Source organism: Camelus bactrianus, chromosome 5 (genome assembly GCF_048773025.1).
Source record: "Camelus bactrianus isolate YW-2024 breed Bactrian camel chromosome 5, ASM4877302v1, whole genome shotgun sequence".
Lineage (NCBI taxonomy): Eukaryota > Metazoa > Chordata > Mammalia > Artiodactyla > Camelidae > Camelus > Camelus bactrianus.
This window is the reverse complement of record NC_133543.1, coordinates 97533679-97552478: the sequence shown is the minus strand read 5'-3', so window position 1 is coordinate 97552478 and position 18800 is coordinate 97533679. Positions and strand designations below refer to the sequence as shown.

Genomic DNA, 18800 nt, shown 5'->3' with positions numbered 1-18800 from the left:
GATCCCGTGCTCTGGAGGGCCCGGGGACTTCCCCACAGTCACACCAAGCTGTTCTTTACAGAGTCCGTGCGTGTGCTGGGGTGAATCACCAGACCCACCTTGGAGAGTTTCTATTCCTGTGGATGCCTGAAAGTCACAGCAGGCCAGGCCTGTGAAAACAGCCCGTGCCTCAGTCTCTAATGCGATCTCCTCGCCCCTCCTGGGCCCAGGAGTGGAATCTGCCAGACTGCGTTTCAGCCCAGACTTTCCTGAATGTCTGGAACCTGCATGAGTTCCCTGCAGAGAGCCACCCAGGGCCCACAGGCGAGTCCCGGCTCTCCCTGCCCTGAAAATGGGCCTTGCTGGGGAAATCTCTGCCCGCAGGGCCCACAGGAACAACGCAGCCCAAGGCTGACCCAGATCACTGTGCAGGCCTGGGATTGAGAATCCAGAGCCGAGGAGCAGCAGAGCCGGGCACCCCCGCAGACCATGCAGGGGCTGAGGGGGTCCCCGCCCTGGGCTGGGCCCTGAGGCCTTCCTAGCCCAAGAGCCCTAAAATATGAAGGCATCCAGCACCACCTCCCTTTTTGTGGGCAGCAGTTCTGACTCCTAAACCCTAGAAGCACTGGGAGCCACGACAGCCCTTCTTGGGCTCCGGCTGTCCCTGCGGGATGCCAGGCGCCAGCCGTCCGCTGCATGAGATGCCTCCTTCTCTCCCCAAGACTTCCTGGGCCTTGGCTCAGCCAGTGGCTTTGGCTTTTCTTCTGGAAGCTGAGGGTGCGTGCAGACCCTCTGAGAGGGCACAGGACGTAAAGACTCTTCCTGGCAACATGCCCCCCAGGCCACACTCTAGTTCCACTTAGGGGGAGGGACCCCTAATGGAACCCTCCTCCAGACCCAAGAGAAGGAACCCTTTGGCCAGATGAGGCTGATGCGGAGTCATTTGAAGAGCGTCTGGTCCCACCCCCTCATTTCACCGACGAGGAAGCTGAACCCCAGAGAGGGAAGTGACTCCCCAGAGCAGGCTGGTGACCAAGCTGGGAGGAGAAATGACATTGCACAGCTCGCTCAGCTGTACCGGACCCCCAACAGGTAACAGCCCCCGGGCCGCTTAGAAAAACCAACGCACAGAGCCACGCACTGACCTTGCTCTGGTGGACGGCGGGTGACTTTCCTGAGGTCAGCCGGGTCTTCGCGGCGTGGGCTCTGCCCACACCTGCCCCGACGGCGGGCCTTCCCAGAAGGCAGGGACAGCAGCAGCCCCTGACAGCCTCCGTGGCAGCAGCAGCGGCGGCGGAGGGCTGGTTTGTCCCCAGTTACAGGTGACATTTTCTACAAACCCTCAGCTTCCTCCTGATTTGACTCAGGGTTGCATCTTGCCAGGGAGGGGAAACCTCACTGAAGGCGGCCCAGGAGTCTTCCCCAGGGGAGCTCGGATTGCGTGACACTGCCGTCCACTGGCCCTGCTGCCTGCTCCCCCGGAGTCTGGCCAGGAAACCACCCAGAGCCCAAGATCACAAACTCTAGGAATCACCCTGCAGCCCCTGAGGAAGGTGCTTGCAGCAGGGTGGGGTCATGCTTGGGAACCCAGACCAGGCACTTGCCATCTGTGGAACTTCCCCGGCCTCAGTGTATCTCTCTGGGGAATGGGAGCAATAATAGTTTCTTCCTCAAGGGGCTCTTGAGAGCAGTAATTGATGGAAGTACTTACCCCCAGTAAGCACCCAGGAAGCTTTGGCTACTTTTACATATTATGACTAGATTATTCTCGACCCCTTACCAAGTGTCTCTTGGAGAGGTTGGGAGGGGAGATAGGGCAGCACGGAGAGCCCTGGAGATTCTAGATCTTTCTTGAGAGTTAGGGTGGAGGACAGGAGGTCAGGAAGTCTGCAGGACTGGCCTGTGCTAGGCTTTGTGCTCCTGGGGCAGGGAGCTGGGGCAGGGAGCGGGGGCAGGGGTGTGCACAGTGCACCTGGAGCCCCGTGGAAGGCTCGGGGCTCTCGGGTCTGACCGGCTGTCCCAGCTCCACAGGAAACACCTGTCATTCTGGAGCTGCCACAGACCAGGTCATTCATTCAGTCCCCCTTTCAATTAGTAAGTCCTTCTCGAGGGCTTGTTTTATGGGAGGCACGGTGGTATAAGGGTGAGAGGCATGGTCCTTGTCCCAGGGTTGCTAAAGATGGCAAGGACATTCACCCCAGCGGCATATGTATGATCGTTAAAAGCCCCACTCAGCCACAGCAGGGAAATCACATCAGAGGATGCAGGGGGAAAAGGGAAGTGGACATTTGAAGGAAGGGATGGGGTTTTTAGGAGAAGAGGTGAGTCTGAGGGGATCAGACCATGTTAGGTGGTGTCAGGCACTCAAAGGAGTGAGGAAATGCCGGGGGCTCTGGGACACACTAGGCACTCTTGCTGATGATGCTGGTGGGGGACCGGGGTGGGGGAAAGATAGAGGAGAAACTCAGCATGTGAGTTCCAGCAAGGACCCTCACTACCTGTTTGACCTCAAGTAGACTCTTTAGCTTTTGTGAGCCTCACTATTCTCATCTGTAAAATGGGCATTATTATCACAAGTCTCAGGAATGTACTGAGTATCCTCCGTAGAGCACTTAGCACAGAGCTAGCCACACCTCAAGTCCTTGAGCTGGTCCCGTCCTCCCCCAGCCCTTCTCCAGCCCCACCAAGCTTGGGGTGCAACTACCACAAAATTCTGGACTCTCAGAGATTCTGTCTATGTGCTCTGTCCCCACTGTGTCCTGTCCTTTCTTGCATTGTGTCCTTCAGAAGCCCAACTCAGGCATCAACCGATGAATTTATTCACACTATGGTATTAGTAGCAGATAATGGCATCCAAGTAAATCTTTATAATCTAATCATGGCATTCACCACTGCACCCTACAGGACACTGGGATTTTAGATAAGGAACCTGGTCCCAGAGAGTGTTCCTCCTCAAACGACAATCTCAGGCGATACCAACTCTGCTCAGCCCCAGGCTGGCCCTCCCGACTCTGAGGTGACTCACACCACAGTGCTCTGTGCTGGTGAGGGGCTTGGCAGCACAAGAGAAGAGGGCACCTTCTTAATCAGGTTGCATTTTCCCCGTTGCTGTTGTTTTCTGGAAAATCCAGGACTTCCAGGAAGGAAAGCTGGCTTGGTCTGAGCCACACAGCTGGGTTTAGATGCCCCTGCTGTGCAGACACGGGATCGGGGCTGCCTTGAGTGGGACGTTGGTTCCTTGAAGGTGTGGGCAGACTGGGCACTGACAGCTACAGGAATCACAGCCCTGACTGGAGCCGAGCTGGCAGGAAACAGCCCCTTGGTGAGGCCACAGGCTCCTGGCCCCCAGGGCTGAGCAGTGCTGTTTGGTTGAGAGACGCCAGACAGAGACCCCACAGCTAGAGACATTCAGGAGCAGAGCAGGGGCCTCTGGACTCTCAGTCCAGTCCCTTTTCCTGCACGAGATGTTTTCTCTCCTCTTCACTAAACTTTAGAAAACAATATATTGACAGAATATTCTATTACAGAGTTTAAAAGAAAAGAAAAGAAGCCCTTCATAGGTGTGAATTCCCTTGACAACATTCTGGATAGACAGATATATCACCTTTGCTTGTTTACCTCTAGGAACAGGGAACTCACTACATGACTGTTTGGTCTGCTCTCTGACTTCCGGTAGCAAGACAGTTCTGCTTTCTAAGCACCTGGATCTTGTTCCTTTTATGACCCCATGGAGTCATGCAGTGGAGCTTGTCTTGAGCCTTGGTGATGCTAGGCTGTCTACTGTTTTTATAGATTATGAACAACTCTAGTTCTTATGTTTTCCTGCATTGTGGCTTCCCAGCCCCTCCACATGCAGCCCCTGCAGACAGAGAGCCTCTAGCCCGTGGTTGATCAGAGCAGTGCAAGGGCCACTTGTCACATGTCGCCCTATGTTCCTCTTCCAGATTGTCTGCATGTAGCCCGATTTACCTTATATCTCACTGTCTTTTCTGTTTACAACAACACTTAGGAATTCTCATTTTCCTTTAAGCTGTGACTGCGTCTGTGTTTTGGGTATAAATATTTGCTCTTATTCAGTATTTCAGAAATATACTTCTGATTTCATCTTTGACTCACATTATTTAAGAGGCTACTTAACAGAATGCATAAAAACGCCTATTATGTGTCGTTGATATCACAGAGCTGCAGCAGGCAGCGGTGTTTCCTTATCTGCTGCAGCAGATGGGTCTGAGAACAGACGGGTAGAGTTGCCATTGCCTTGGAGTCCTTGTCTGGACCCCGGAATGAGATGAATTTGGTCAAAGACCCTCGTCCTCTCCCAGAGAGAGTGCATCCCCCTGATTTATGATTTAGTCCCCACTTTTCTGCTAGTTCTACCTTGTTAATCAAGCTATTGAGAGCTCTAAATTTCTGTCTACTTGATTGATGCTATTCTAAGGGAGGGAGCATTAAGCGCTCTATCTACAGTTATGTTCCTATTTCTATTTCATTTTGCATTTCTGCTTGTTCCCAGTATGGACTTCTTTGTGATGCTCATTGGAATATAAATTTTATGTTTAATTGTTTATCATAATTTTTACTTTTGTGGGGTCTCTGTGTTGCTCTCTCAATTCTTTTTAGCTAAAAATAATTACTTGGTCATATTTCCTACTTTTCTAGTGTTCTGTGTGCCTGACAATTCATAGGTTATCCTATCATTTGACTCTGTCTATGCCTTTTTGTTTTCTTTATTTCGTATTGGCACAAGATGGTTGGGTTTTGTTTTGTTTTTTAATGAATTCTCTTTTCATAGGAAGTATTATAATTAATATAATTATAATTAGGGAGTATTATAATTCTATTATAATTGCTACATTTGTCTAAACCTCCATGGGGTGGTCCCTCTGCTTTCTGTTTTGAGACATCGCAGTTTTTTCACTTTCAGTTTCTATTGTGAATTTTCCTTTCGTCCCTTTAAAATAGACAAGGCAATTTAACCTAAATATCCAATTTAGATAATAGTTAGGTTTAACGGCTACATTAACGGTTTCTATTAACAGTGCTCTAAACTTTGGGAAAATTATATTCAAACCCCTTCCCTCCCCTTCACCCACTCTCCATTGTCCATATGGCATTTCGAGTCTTTTATACTGTCCTTTCCTCCTTAAGTTATGCAAAATTTTGATGATGTGATGGCTGACCTGCGGACAGATGAAACTTTTCTTTTTATCATGGATCAGGTTCTTGCAGCTGTTTTCTGGTCCCTTGGGTGACACTTGCTTTTTCACCTGTCCAATTCTGTCACTTCATGCTTTATTCCCAAGTCCCTCTGACGTTACAGGTTGAAATCTTTGACTGGCAAGATTTATGCCTTATCAGCTGAGCATCAGTTAGTGCAACGCGTTTCTGTAAGTTCTGTGCAGACCTTTCCGCCCCCGCAGTGCCTCAAACACATATGCACGTTGCTTCTTTTAAGGGAAAATCAAACGCTATTCTCATTTTTCTTCTTTTCCCACAGCATTTAATACATCTAAAAGAATTAAAAATGTTTTCGTAGTATCACTAATTTAAAAACTACACACACAAAAGAGAGAGAGGCAAAAATAAAAGATTAAAAAATCACTCACCATCTAACTGTTAGACCGCAATCAATATTTGGCATATGGAAAATTTTTTCTAGGTTTTTTTCCCTATGCGTGGGTTTTTTAAAAAATCATTCTGAATGTATAATTCTGTAGTTTGTGGGGGTTTTTTTTTTCACTTAACGTAGTCAGCATAAACATAAAGTAGTCAGAAAAATTTTTCCATTGAGTAGATTTACCATAGTGAAATTAAGCTCTTGTTGACATTTAAATGGATTTGTGTATTTTTTGCTATCAGAAAAAAAAAATGTTAGAGTGAGCATAATTCTGTACACATATTTTTCCTTCTTTTACATACTTTACTTAAGGTAAATATTCCGAATCACTGTGAAAGACTAATAAAATTTCTATTGTAATATATCAAATCCCCAAATTTAGGTACTCATTTGTACATACACCAGCATGTCTGTGACTGCTTTATGGAACATTTACCAGCTTCTTCTTTAGATTATATAAGAAAAATTTTACCGCTGCTTAAATACTCTGATGGGAGCTATTTGTGTCCTTTGCCTGTTTGTCTCTTGTGGGTCTTGATAGTCCACATTTTTTTATACTCTTCACAGAGGAGGAGCATCATTTCTCTAGCCTATTTGTGGTATTTTCTTTCCTCCACTGTATTATTTGATATTAAAATTTTTAACAAAAAAATGTCTAATTTTATGCATCAAACTCATCCTATTTTCTGATTCTTCTGCTTTTCAATCATTCTAAGTCGATGAAGAGCTTTTTCTTCCCTTCACTGGCTTTTATAGATTCATCCAGCTTGGTTTAATTCTTTTGAAATTTAACTCATTAATGAATTTGGAATTTTTTTTATTATTTGGTGTGAGATGAGGATCTAAAAGTGGATTTTTACCCCTAAATTGTTCACTGATATGTCTCAACATCATTTATTGATTAAGTCTTCCGTTTGTATTATTGATTTGGGGACTATCTTATTTCTTGTTTCTGTTAATTGTCTAACACATCATCTGAAACTTCTGGGTGTTTGGCAAGTGTCCGGTTTCAACAAGAATGCTTCTTCTTCTTCTTTTTTAACCATTTAATGCAAAATTGGCCATTAACGTAAACAAGTTACTCTTTATCCTTCGTAAGAAGTATCCTTCAATCATCTCTTTCATCTAAATGACTTTTGTGGAAAAGCTGTCTATTGATATAATCAGATGGCTTTTCATTTTTGCTTTAATGATGTAATACACAGTATTAACACATTGCCTAACATTGAAATGGTCTTACAGTTCTTTGGTAAATCTGACTTAGTGAAATAATGATTTATAATATTAATATAATGAGTTCTACCTGGTAATATTTTAAGTCAGATGTTTGCATCTATATTCCTATGTGAATTTGAGTAATAGTTTTTCTCTTTTGTGCTACATTTGTATTGGTATTTGGGTAAACTAGTTTTATAGCAGAACTTTATCATTATTGTCTTATGTTCTGAAATTATTTACTGAGTATGGGAATTACCTCTTCCTTGAAATTTAAAATGTGCTGGTCTGAGTAATTCTTTGAGAACATTCTCAATTTCTTTCATGTTTGTTGGTCTAATCAATACTTCTTATGTCAACCCTTGTATCAATTGTGGTAAATTATATTTTGCCCCCAAATTGCCAACTACATCAAGGTTTTTAAACTGATTAGCACACAGGTGATAAGGTCATTTCTTCTTGTTTTTTCTTTCTTCTCTATCTAGGCTTATAATGCCTTCATATTTCTAGTTATGATCATTTGAGTCTTTTTTCTCGATCACCATTATCAGAGATCTATGAATTGTTTAGATCACTCTTTACTCCCTTGCCCCGCCAAGAAACCAGCTATTCAATTTATTGATTTCCTCCCTTCTAACTCATTTGCTTCTGCTTTTATCTTTATAAAAGTTTTCTTGATTTCTGTATGACTTTTTTGTTCTTTTTTTCTAAATGCTCAAGTTGACTGTTTTTTTCATTTAGTTAGTTTCCTATCCAAAAAACGATTCAAGCTGTTGGGGCTAGTATTTATCTCTGAGAATAGTTTTAGCTGCATCCTGTGAGTTTTTTTTTTAAACAATCAATCCAGAAAGTTCTTGTCATTCTTGATTATATCCCATGCATTTTGTTTTGTAGTTCTGACTTGACTTAATTTTATTTATTTATTTTATATATATATATATGTACATTTTTCATTTTTATTGAAGTATAGTCAGTTACAATGTGTCCATTTCTGGTGTACAGCACAGTGTCCCCGTCATGCATTTACATACATATATTTTGTTCTCGTATTCTTTTTCACTAAAGGTTATTACAAGATATTGAGTATAGTTCCCTGTGCTATACAGAAGAAATTTGTTTTTTGTTTGTTTGGGGTTTTTTTTTACTTAATTTTAAATAGCCAATTTTATTTCCTAGGTTTCTGTGTATTGTGGTTAGAGCATACAGCCTACATAATTTCTGCTTTAAAAAAAAAATGAAAGGTTTTGTTCTTGCTAGGCAGAGAATTTGTCTTGGCAACTGTTTGTTGGATACATAAGAAAAAAATAGATTGCTTATTTATTTAAAACCAAATCTAAGAGCTAGTAATTAAATTGTATTCATTGTATTATTTATATAATTCTATACCCAATTAATATGTTGGCAACTTGATCTGTTAAAATCTATAATACATTAAAATCTGACATCAAAATATCTTTGTCGATAGCTCAAATTCTAACAACCTTACTTTATGTACTTTTATACAACATCATTCGGTGTATAAGATTAGTATATTTGCCTTCACAATTTTTCTTTTATTAATATAAAATAAACTTCTTAATCTTGATATGTGGCTTTATGCTTAACTCTACAGTGCTAAGTATGAATATTGTCACTCTGACTTTCTTTTTGTTTATATTTGCTGTATCATCATGGGACTTCGACCATTTCTCTGTCTTTAAGAAAGTGTGTCCTTTATAAGCAACAAAAAGTTGAATTTTATTTTGTAATTGAACTGAAAACATGGTTAATTTTTGTAAATTTAAAATTTTTGTATTTATTGTTGTCATTTCTATACCTAGTTTCTTTTTCCCATTCTATTTACTTCTTTGCTATTTTGTCTGATTTGTTTGTTTCTTTTTATCTTCTTCAGTAATTTTGAAGATGGGCATCCTGTTTTTAATAGTCAGTGGTTACTTCAAGGTTTTAAAAAAATCTTACACTTTCTGAACTATCAAATTAAAAAAAAAACAGAACAATGACTTTTAATTTCCTTTTATGGAATATTTGCTTCATCCTTTCCACTACCCCTGCCCTCTACAACCCGAGAACATTCTTCCTTCTTAATTTATCTAATCCATCTTGTCCTTTTTTTTTAAGGACATGAATGATCTCTTTTACTGGTTTTTTTAAAAATTTTAAATCTGTAACTATATTCATCATAGCTTTAGTCTCTTTCCAGTTTCCTGTTTTAAATGCTCAGCTCCAAACTTCCCCACCTTGATGTCTGCATCCTGTATTGTTAGTATCTCTTAGAGGTCTAGATTTTTGGCTCTTGGAGGCAGTTTTTTCCTAGAAGCCACATGCACCTGAGGGTGGCTTTCTATGATCTTTACACTTGAAAGCAACTTAATCGGGTGTGAAATTCTTGCATTCAAAGATTCTCCCTCAAAACTCTCTGGTATAATTTTTTTCAGGGAACATGGTTTGTTTATTCACGGAAGTTTGTAAGGTTTTATATTAATGACATTTAAAGATGTACGTGGTACATCTGGGAGTGGCTCTCTTTCCAAAAATTTTGCAGAAACGTTGCTCCTGTAATGCAAGTTCTCATCTCTCTTGTTTAATTCAGCTGTACCTCTCAGGCACCAGCTGGTGGTGATTAACAAAGGTCCTCTCGGGCCCTTCAGGGCTATTCACAGACCCCATTTGCTTGACCCATGACATTGCTCATTCATTCTAATTCCTTCCTGGTATGAGGTTGGGACCAGAGCCCTGGTGACTGACAGCCCAGTTGGGGCCATGCTCATCTTGGGCGGCTTCTAGCCAATGACTGGGCTCCGTGGAGGTACTAGTCCTGGGAGATTCCTGCTAGATGTGGAACTTCTCCAACGGGCAGTTTGTGCTTGGGGACTCTCCCTCGGCCTGGCTAAGATATTCTCAGAGCCTCACTGTGGTCTGAAGCTCTTCCTACCCCTTCATTCCTTCTTCCTCTCTCTCCACAGGTATCAGACTGCTTTGTAGTCTGAAGGCCCTCCCTGTCCACGCCTACTCCATCTTCCTTTTATCCTTCACTGGGCTTTCTCCTAATAAATCTATCAAATGTCTAATACTGTCCTAGTATCTGCTTCCCAGCCTCCTAGCCACCCACCTTACCACTGATTGCAGTGGATCCCTGAGTTGGCTGGAACAGAAACTATCAGTGGCCCCAGGCAACAGGTCGAGAGTAGGGAGGTTGCTGGCCTCACTGCAAGTGGACTGGTTTTTATTGGCAGCCAGTCTTTGAGGAAAATAACTGCTTTATCTCTTGCTGCAGCCTGGAGACTTTTTATCGTATTCCACTGAAGTTCCCGATTTTTTATAAAAAAAAAAATTTTTTTTAAGATAGTTTCCTTGAACCTTCAGAGGGAATTCAGGGCATTAATTTTTCAGATTCTCTACTCACTCTACCATTAACTGGAAGAATTTTTTTCAACCCAATTTCTTTTTGCCAGTCCATAGTGTGCTTTCTCTAACTTCAAGGATTACCATTTGAAAAGTTTCCATTTGAAGTCATTCAGTAATTCAAATGTGACCTTTAGGAGCGTCCTGCCAGAGAACACTGATAGCTGAGTCGTGTCTGTTTTACACACATTCACCTGGTGCAGTCAATTCAGACAAGCTCCAGCGTCTTAGAATGCATACATTCCGTCAGACCATTTTTCTATGTTTTTCATCGGTTTGTTCAATTCAGTCATGTTTTGGGCTTGAGTTTGGGTTTATCTTTGAGCATCACTGGTTTTTTTTCTTGGCCACTCTTGTTCTAATCTTTGAGTTCATCAGCAGTGTTCTGTGTTTATCCACGGATTCTGCCTGAGCATGACCCAGACCAAAACGGATGCCCCAAGTTCTTTTTTTTGCAGTCTTGTCGGATCTCTTTAAGCACAAGCTTGTCTTTATGCTTATCTTTGTGGTTCTTGGTTTTCTGCAGTTTCTTATGTTGAAGTTTTCCTCTTTGGTGTTGCAGCACCTTTCAGTTAAATCTGAATTGAGTTCTTGCCCACTCTTTTCACCATTTTTGAAATTTATCTTGCTGGTGCCAAGCTATTCTAGCTATCTTTTGAGATGAGCTTGGGGCTATTTTGGCATATTTAGGCAGGAGGAGGCACCCTGCCAGCTCACCTTTATTCCAGGCACTGTGGGATTGGAGCAGTTACACCTGGGGCTCTACACTGCACAACTCCAGGAGGTGCCATTCACACAGACCACAGGAGTCTGAAGCTTTAAATATGAGGAAATGCATTGTCCTAGATCTCGTGTGACATAAACCTGTAAGAAAAGTTAGCACATAGGAAAATATAGAATTTTTGGAAAGCCACTGGATCAAGTGGTATACATTAAATGTTTACTATATAGTGCTCAATGAATAACGTGTGTGTGTGTTTCTCTAGTAGTTAGAGAGGGTTTGGGAATGGCATTCTATATAGGGTCTTAAAAATACCCAACTCCTTCATTCCTGAAGGCTTGTGATCCCCCTGATTGCCGGCATCCAGCATCCCAATGTAACCACACCAGGAGTCTTGGTCCTCTTGTCCCTGAGGCCAGCTCTAATTTTCTACTTGTCTAAAGTCCTTTCTTTGCCTTGTAGAGACCTCAAGCCCTCACTTTGGTCCCTCTTGGAATGTTCTTTCTTCTATGTTTCTCCAACTTCTGTCTGGATTTCCTCCACAGAGAGCAGGAGGCTACGGCAGCTCCGGACTTTACCCTCCCAACTTCAAATCCAACAGAAGGAGCGCCAGCCCCCTTCCCAGAAACCCAAGCAAGAATTTCATTGCTTCCTATTGCCTGGGCAGGGAGGGAATCATCTGTCCATCCATGAACCTATAAATGAACCAATGATGATATATGGGGGAAAGTGATACATTGATTGCAGCCAGCCCCACAGGGTGGAGTCAGCTTTGTCTGACCTTTGGGGTGTGAGTGGGGCAGAGCAGAAGGACTACATAGAAAGGAGCTGGGTCCTAAAAAGAGCATTTGAAGCTGTTGAAGCTACAGCTCAAGTCAGCCCTGCCCTAGTTTTCATGTTTTCAGTTTTGTGAAATCCTCTCTTCGATTAAACCAGCTTGGGTCAGGGCTTATGCCATTGTTACTACTTTCAACAGAGGGAGTTCTGATTGGAAAAGTGGGACAGATATTCATGTGCAGTTCTATTTTTGTAAAAGATAAAGGCGCACGCACGCACACACATGTGTAAGTGTGTGGACAGAAAGAGTCTGGAATGATATACATTAAAAAGTAACAAGATTAGGGTTAATTTCTCTTCCTGTGTTTGCTAATTGTGATCCCAAGAGCATGGATTGCTATGTGATAAAGGGGAGGTGTTTATGATTCTCAACAAAGTTGAGAATCCATCAGTTTTGGAAAGTAAGAGGACCTTCACCTCATCTATTGTTGACATTGTAGGAAAGAACATGAGCCAGCTAAACAAGAACCAGAACTGCTCCTTTAGTGATGTGGATGAGCTGATGAAAATCGTGCAGCTGGCAGTCCACATCCCAACCTTCCTCCTGGGTCTGCTCCTCAATCTGCTCGCCATCCGAGGCTTCAGCTCCTTCCTCAAGAAGAGGTGGCCACACCATGCTGCCACCTCCATCTACATGATCAACCTGGCGGTCTTCGACCTGCTGCTGGTGCTCTCTCTCCCGTTCAAGATGGCCCTGTCCCATGTGAAGGCTCCCTCCCCCACCTTCTGTACCTTGGTGGAGTGCCTCTACTTCATCAGCATGTACGGGAGCATCTTCACTATCTGCTTCATCAGCCTGGACAGATTCTTGGCCATCCAGTACCCGATCCTGGTCAACCACTGCCGGTCCCCCAGGAAGATCTTTGGGATCTGCTGCACCATCTGGGTCCTGGTGTGGGTTGGGAGTACCCCTATCTATAGCTTCCATGGGAAAGTGGAAGATTACATATGCTTCCACAACATGTCGGACAACACCTGGAGTGCCAAGGTGCTCTTCCCCCTTGAGGTGTTTGGCTTCCTTCTCCCCATGAGCATCATGGGTTTCTGCTCCTCCAGGAGCATCCACATTCTGGTCAGCCGTCGCAACCACACCCAGGACTGGGTCAAGCAGAAGGCCTGCATCTGGACTATTGCGGCCAGTCTGGCTGTCTTTGTGGTCTCCTTTTTCCCCGTCCACCTGAGTTTCTTCTTGCAGTTCCTGGTGAGGAATGACTTTATTGTGGAGTGCAGAGCTAAGCGGAACATCAGCTTGTTCCTGCAATTATCCATGTGTTTCTCCAACATCAACTGCTGCCTGGATGTTTTCTGCTATTACTTTGTCATCAAAGAATTCCGCACGGACATCACGGCCCACCGGCCTTCCAGGGTCCAGCTGGTTCTCCAGGATACTGTGACCACCAGGGGCTAAGGGAAGAAAGCTGTGCTCGGAGGAAGGAAAGCCCAGCCAAAATTCCCAAATTCTAGTAGCAGATACCCTTTTCCCAGGGCTGTGATGTGATGGATGATATGCAGGGCATTTACTGTTGTGCCCGCCCTTTGATGCTCACTTGAATGCCGTCTTTGCTTCTTGTGCCCCAAAGACCTTTCCCCAGCATCCAAACAACTTGACATAAATCACTCAGTGTTTGGGGGGTGGTATTTCTGAAGAACCTAAGAACCAGGTGCATTCTTGATTTCTAAGTCTAAAACCCATGAGGTGAAAGAATTGAGAAAGAGAATAAGGCTGTTTCCCAACTCTCTGCTGTCCTTCTGTTGGACTAGAATATTCTGGAAAGGAAGAGAGAGAAGAGTTATGAGAGAGAATCAAGCCATTTGGTCATGGTGGAGAAATGGAGTGGTAGGGATGACCAAACTTCTTTTTATCTGGGGGATCCTGGGGTGGAGCAGACTTGTACTTTCTGGTCTCTTTTGGAGCTCTGTTGGCCAACAACCTCACAGGGATGACAGCAGTGGGGGTGACTGGGGACAGCAAGTATGCATAAAGCCCCAAGTTTTCTATGGGCCTTAGGAAGACCTAGCTAAGAGAGAGAATCTCCTGTGCCCAGGAGAAGGCTGCAGAAGGGCAGAGCGGGGTGGTGTGGACCAGGCTGTGTGAGGCCGTGGACACTTTGTGGAGTAGTCGGGGCAGGGTGGAAAGGCATTGGTGACTCCGGGGATCCATGAGGCTGTATCTGGGAAAGGTAGGACGCAGGCCAAGGGCTGGAAGTGGACAACCCCTCCCCCGTTGCCATCGCAGCATTCATCGCATGGAGTTTGAGCCCTGGCCCTGGGAAGGAGAGGCAGCAGTGCCAAGCCTGGGAGAGGGGAAACTCTTGAACGTGACCAGCTTGCCATCTTAAACAGACTGGGATGCTGTTAATTAGTTTCCTTGAAATGAAGAGAAAGAATCAGGCTTGATTTGGTCCAGCCAAAGGAGAACAAGGAAGATGTGTTTGTCTTGCCCACCTGTGTCCTTCTGGGTGGCTGGCCACGGTGACACTGTCCATGGAGCTGTCCCTGTCCAGCGGCTGGGAGGGCGAAGATGAGCCAGTCAGGAATGGAGGGACCATCTCGACGGCACAGGGCTCTTGGCGGTTCCTGGTTGGAAACTAAACGACTGAACTGCGGCTTGGACTGGGCTTCTCTGATGATTTAGAGAAGGAGTGGCAGCGACAGCTGAAAGCCTTCCGATGACTCAGCTGCTCCGGAGAATGAAACATTTGTAAGGACACGTCGTGGGGTGGTTTGTGAGTTGGAGGGAGTGGGATGAGAAGTAATAAATGAGCCTTGATGCGAACAAGGGGGGGAGGGCTTTAGGAAGAAAAGCAACCACTTTTTACTTGCAGGGGAAGAGGTGTCCACTGCTAAGTGGCGGACAGAAAGGAGGGGTGGCCATGTTGTGGGGTGGTGATTTAGATAAAACCCTGAGAGGGGAAGAGGCCTTGGGTGATTACCCAAGGCTTGAAGCAATGGGGCTCTGAGAGGGGGTGGGAGATGGGGTGTGGGATGGGCAGGAAGGAGGGAGGGCAGAGCTGCTTCCTGCCTGAGAATCCCCAGTTTGACTGAGAGCCATTGAAGGGCAGGACCCCTGCCTTTACCTGTATCCTCTGTGGTCAGTGGTCACCTGACACTCCGTGGGGCTGGAGAGAGGTGAGGAAGAAATGGGAGAAATGGGTGTGGAGGAGTGATCAGGACCAGGATCTGCCTCTCAGAATGGGCCTCCATGAAACTGCAGCCAGAGACAGGTACTCCGCAGAATCCTGCCCAGCTGACCCAAGACCTGGACACTCCTTTCCCTGCCTGCAGGCTGCTCAGTCCCATGGCCACCCAGACAGAGGCACACCCGTGCTACTCTCGGAAAGCCAGACGGCCACATCCAGCAGGACCCCTGGGCTGGACTGGGGCCAGAGTCTGCAGGGGGCGGAGTTAGTGCACCGCCACTCGCTCCCCGTCTCCAGTATGTCTCTCTGCAGTGGGCGCTGGGGGCCTGCCTGGCGGAGCTGAGTGGCGCCCTTCAGGCTGCAACTGTGTCTACCAGTGTGCTTAAGGCCAGACGGGCTTCCAAAGAGGAGCGGGATGGCAGGGTCCTGACACCCCATCATCCCTAGTGGTGCTGATAAATCTTGCCTTGTGGGCAGCATAACTCTGCCTCAGCCGGGAGACAGGGGGTGGGAGGGGAGTCTGGACACACGAGCTGTGTCACTGTTGGATGTAGGTCCTTGGAGGGATAGGGCAGTATGGAGTTGATGTGACCACTGTGGACCTGGGGGTGAGCCTAGGGGAACCCCTGACTGATCCTAACACCCAGGGGAGGAGACGGGCCTCTTCTCTCTCCCTGGGGGACCCATCCCGGCCTGTGAGTCACAGAGGACCCATGAGGGTCGGTGGGAAGTGAGCACAGGGCTAGGGCTGCAAGCCAGGATGCGCTGTCAGTGTCCATGCTCTGGGATAAGTCTGGTCCATGATCAGCCGTCGGGCCCAGCAGGCACGGAAGGGGCAGAGGGGCAGAGTTAGAGTCAGGATGCTGACGCATCCAAGGGCCCACCCCGCAGCAAGTGGCGGCCCGTGAGTTGGGGACCACAGCTGAATTTAGTTGTGCAAAAGGCCAACATTCTTGCTACTAAAACCAATGGAGGCTTAGGGACATTGTCTGGCCATAAATGTGACCTTAATTGTATAGTCTGGAAAAATCTGAGACACACTTGGTACATGCACATGTGTGAAACTAGCACAGTTTGATTAATCCGATCTGCCAAATAAACAGATGCCTGTGATGCTGAGTGACCTTGTCTTGGGCTACACTTTATTGACTCCAGAGACAGAGCTGGCTGCCAATGGCCTTTGCCCAGTGACCCAACAATCTTGGTCAAAAGGACCACAAAGGGGCCAGATCGAAGAAGCCACCTGGACACCGGGTGTGGGAGCACAGGGAGCCACCCTCAGGCCTGTACCAAGAGCATAGCTGGGGCCTGTCCCAAGTGGCCGGAGCCAGGCCCTGCAGCATCTGGACGCAGGTCCCCAAGTCCACTTGGGTGCTTGGTTCTCCGTGGTACAACTGGACCACACAGACCCCCAGGCTGTGGTCCTTCTAGCTCTGAGTCCACCCCACCCGGCTCCGGTCATCTTGTTGCACCACCGCTGTGACACTGGTCCACTTCCCAAGGCCATGGCTCCTCTGCACACACTGGGTGGCCCGGCACAGTAGACCTGCTGAGCGCTGATGGTGAAGACTTGGGGCTGGTTCTCCAGACGTCCTCCTCGGATGACCCCTCCCTTCTCTAACCACCCAGAGTCAGTCCGTCTCTCCCAGATTAGATTTGAGTTTCCTTCCTTGGCTCCTCACATATGAATCCTGCTAACCAATCCAGAGCTCCCGGAGAATCCAAAGAGTCAAGCCCTGGCCTGGGCCACCCCATTCTCTTGAGCGCCCCACAATCCTGAGCACAGGCCAGCCATGGCCTGGGTGCCAAGGGATGACTGAGAGCATCCTTGCTCCTTGACAGTTGCTATAGACTGAATTGTTCCCCCTCCATCCATATATTGAAGCCCTAACCCCCAGCGTGGTGGTATGTGGTGATGGGGCCTTTGGGAGATACTCAGGTTTAGATGAGGTCCTGAGGGTGGAGCCCTCATGATGGAATTAGCATCTTTGTAGAAAGAGACACCGGAGCTCTTGCTTCCTCTTACTCCACACACTGAGGAAAGGCCTCACACACAGTGAGAAGGCAGTCGTCTGCAACACACAGAGAGAGCCCTCTGCAGACATCAACCCTGCTGGCACCTTGACCTTGAACTTCCAGCCACCAGAACTGGGAGAAATAAATTCCTGTTGTTAAAGCCCCCGGTTCTGTGGCGTTTTGTTATTGCAGCCTGAGAAGGCTCATACAACAGCCGTCTGTTCTCCATTTGACATGGAGAACACTAGTCCACATACTGCATTTGTCCACTCTATTCCTATCCAGTCCCTCTCTAGGGACCCTATGAAACTGAAAGTCATTCTATGAACACACTATAGCTGCTCCAGGATACTGATGACATTTGAACTAGTAAGATAACAGCCTTGTGGCAAGTTATCACAAATAAACAGAAATTGTAAAGGTGCTTGAAATGACTGAGCCCTGGTGGGCGACTCTGGAGACTAATAGAGTGTGAAACGGATTTTGTTAACAGATCAATGAGGAGAGAAATTGAGAAGAGCGGCGCGGGTGGGCATAAGGAGAGTCTGGTGTGCAGAACAGCCACAAGGTAGGGACAAAGGCATCTCCACGGAGGAACCCCTTGGAGATGGCGCTGATACCCACCAGACCACCCTCCGTTGACCCTAGAGGGTAGGCGGTGTGTGGACAGTGACCTTCCAGGGCCACTGTGAGACCCTGCTGCTGAAGGGAGCAGAGAACTCAAAAGACCCACAGAGAAGGTGCCGCAGAGATGGTGCTTTTGTGGGGGGGCACCCCTTGAAACTACCATTGCAGCCACCTATCGCTTTTTTTCCATAGAGTCAGCTTCCCCAGGGAGCCCAGGCCCCGGAGCCGTGAACGGACATTGGATGGAGAGCTTACAGCAGGTCAAGGTGAACTCAGGAGCTTGGGGTGGGAGGAAAAATGGATGCCCCTCTGCCCCAGTTCAGGCCTGAGCATCCCAGCCCCCGCCGCGAGCCTGCCAGATGCGTCCTCCTCACAGAGTCGTTGCAGGAGGGCCCAGGGCGCTTGATCGTGAGCTGAGACCTAAACGTGGCCCTCGGCCCTTTGAAGTCTCCGAGCGCTGTCACTTCAAAGCCTGACGTCACTCCTGCTGGGTGCGGGGCCCTGAGTTCACCTTGAAGCCTCAGACAGCCTTTGTTCTGGGGGCCTCGCTTGAGCAAGTGTAACCAGGATGCTCCCTGCAAGAGAGGCTGTTGAGACCTGGGGTTCCGAGAGGCACCGACAGTCACGCAAAAGGCACCGCGGGGTGCAGCTGTGTAACGTCTCTGAGAAGCGTGCTCTGCTGAGAGAGACCACTCTCTGAGGATGGCTGGGGCTGTACCTCCAGGGGCGATGGTGCACAGACCCACGTGTGTGTGCTTCTTGTTTAAGCTCTGTCTTGTGGTGGAGCACCAGTGGAGGCCTTACAGAATTTAGGAAAGATGTGCAGTTATCAGACTTGACCTGGCTGCACGCAGGTGATCCAACTAACTGATTCTCAAGGATGGTGCATTTGAGCCTGAATGATCCTGACTTGGGGAATATATCGGAGTCCAGTGTTCCAGTGACCATCATGTGTAGTGCAGGGCCAAATCACAGCTTTGAGAGCAGATGGTGGGGATTCCCTGAAGGGCAGAGAGGCCTCCTTGCCAAGGGCCTGGGATGGTTAAGGAAGGTCTTACAGGAACTGGCACAAGAGGAGCGGGCAGACCTTCCCCTCCCCAGGATGTGCTGGCTGCTGCTAGGCTCTGGGCGGGGCCACCTCCAGCAGCAGATACGAGCCTCTTGGCTCTGCTTTCCTTCCAGTTTTCCTGTGTTTTCAACACAGACTTAAAGTGGCAGCTGGGGTTCAGCTCTCACTGATGGGAGT

The 18800-nt window shown here is 46.9% G+C and overlaps 1 protein-coding gene across 1 annotated transcript; it reads left to right on the top strand.

Moving 5' to 3' along the window:
• The first annotated feature begins 90 nt into the window (after positions 1–90).
• On the top strand, positions 91–16031 carry GPR55 (G protein-coupled receptor 55). Its single transcript, XM_010956038.3, has 2 exons — positions 91–1071; positions 12212–16031. The coding sequence occupies exons 1-2, from the start codon at positions 1029–1031 to the stop codon at positions 13177–13179; spliced, it is 1011 nt and encodes a 336-aa protein (XP_010954340.1). The 5' UTR covers positions 91–1028; the 3' UTR covers positions 13180–16031.
• Positions 16032–18800: the final 2769 nt, after the last annotated feature.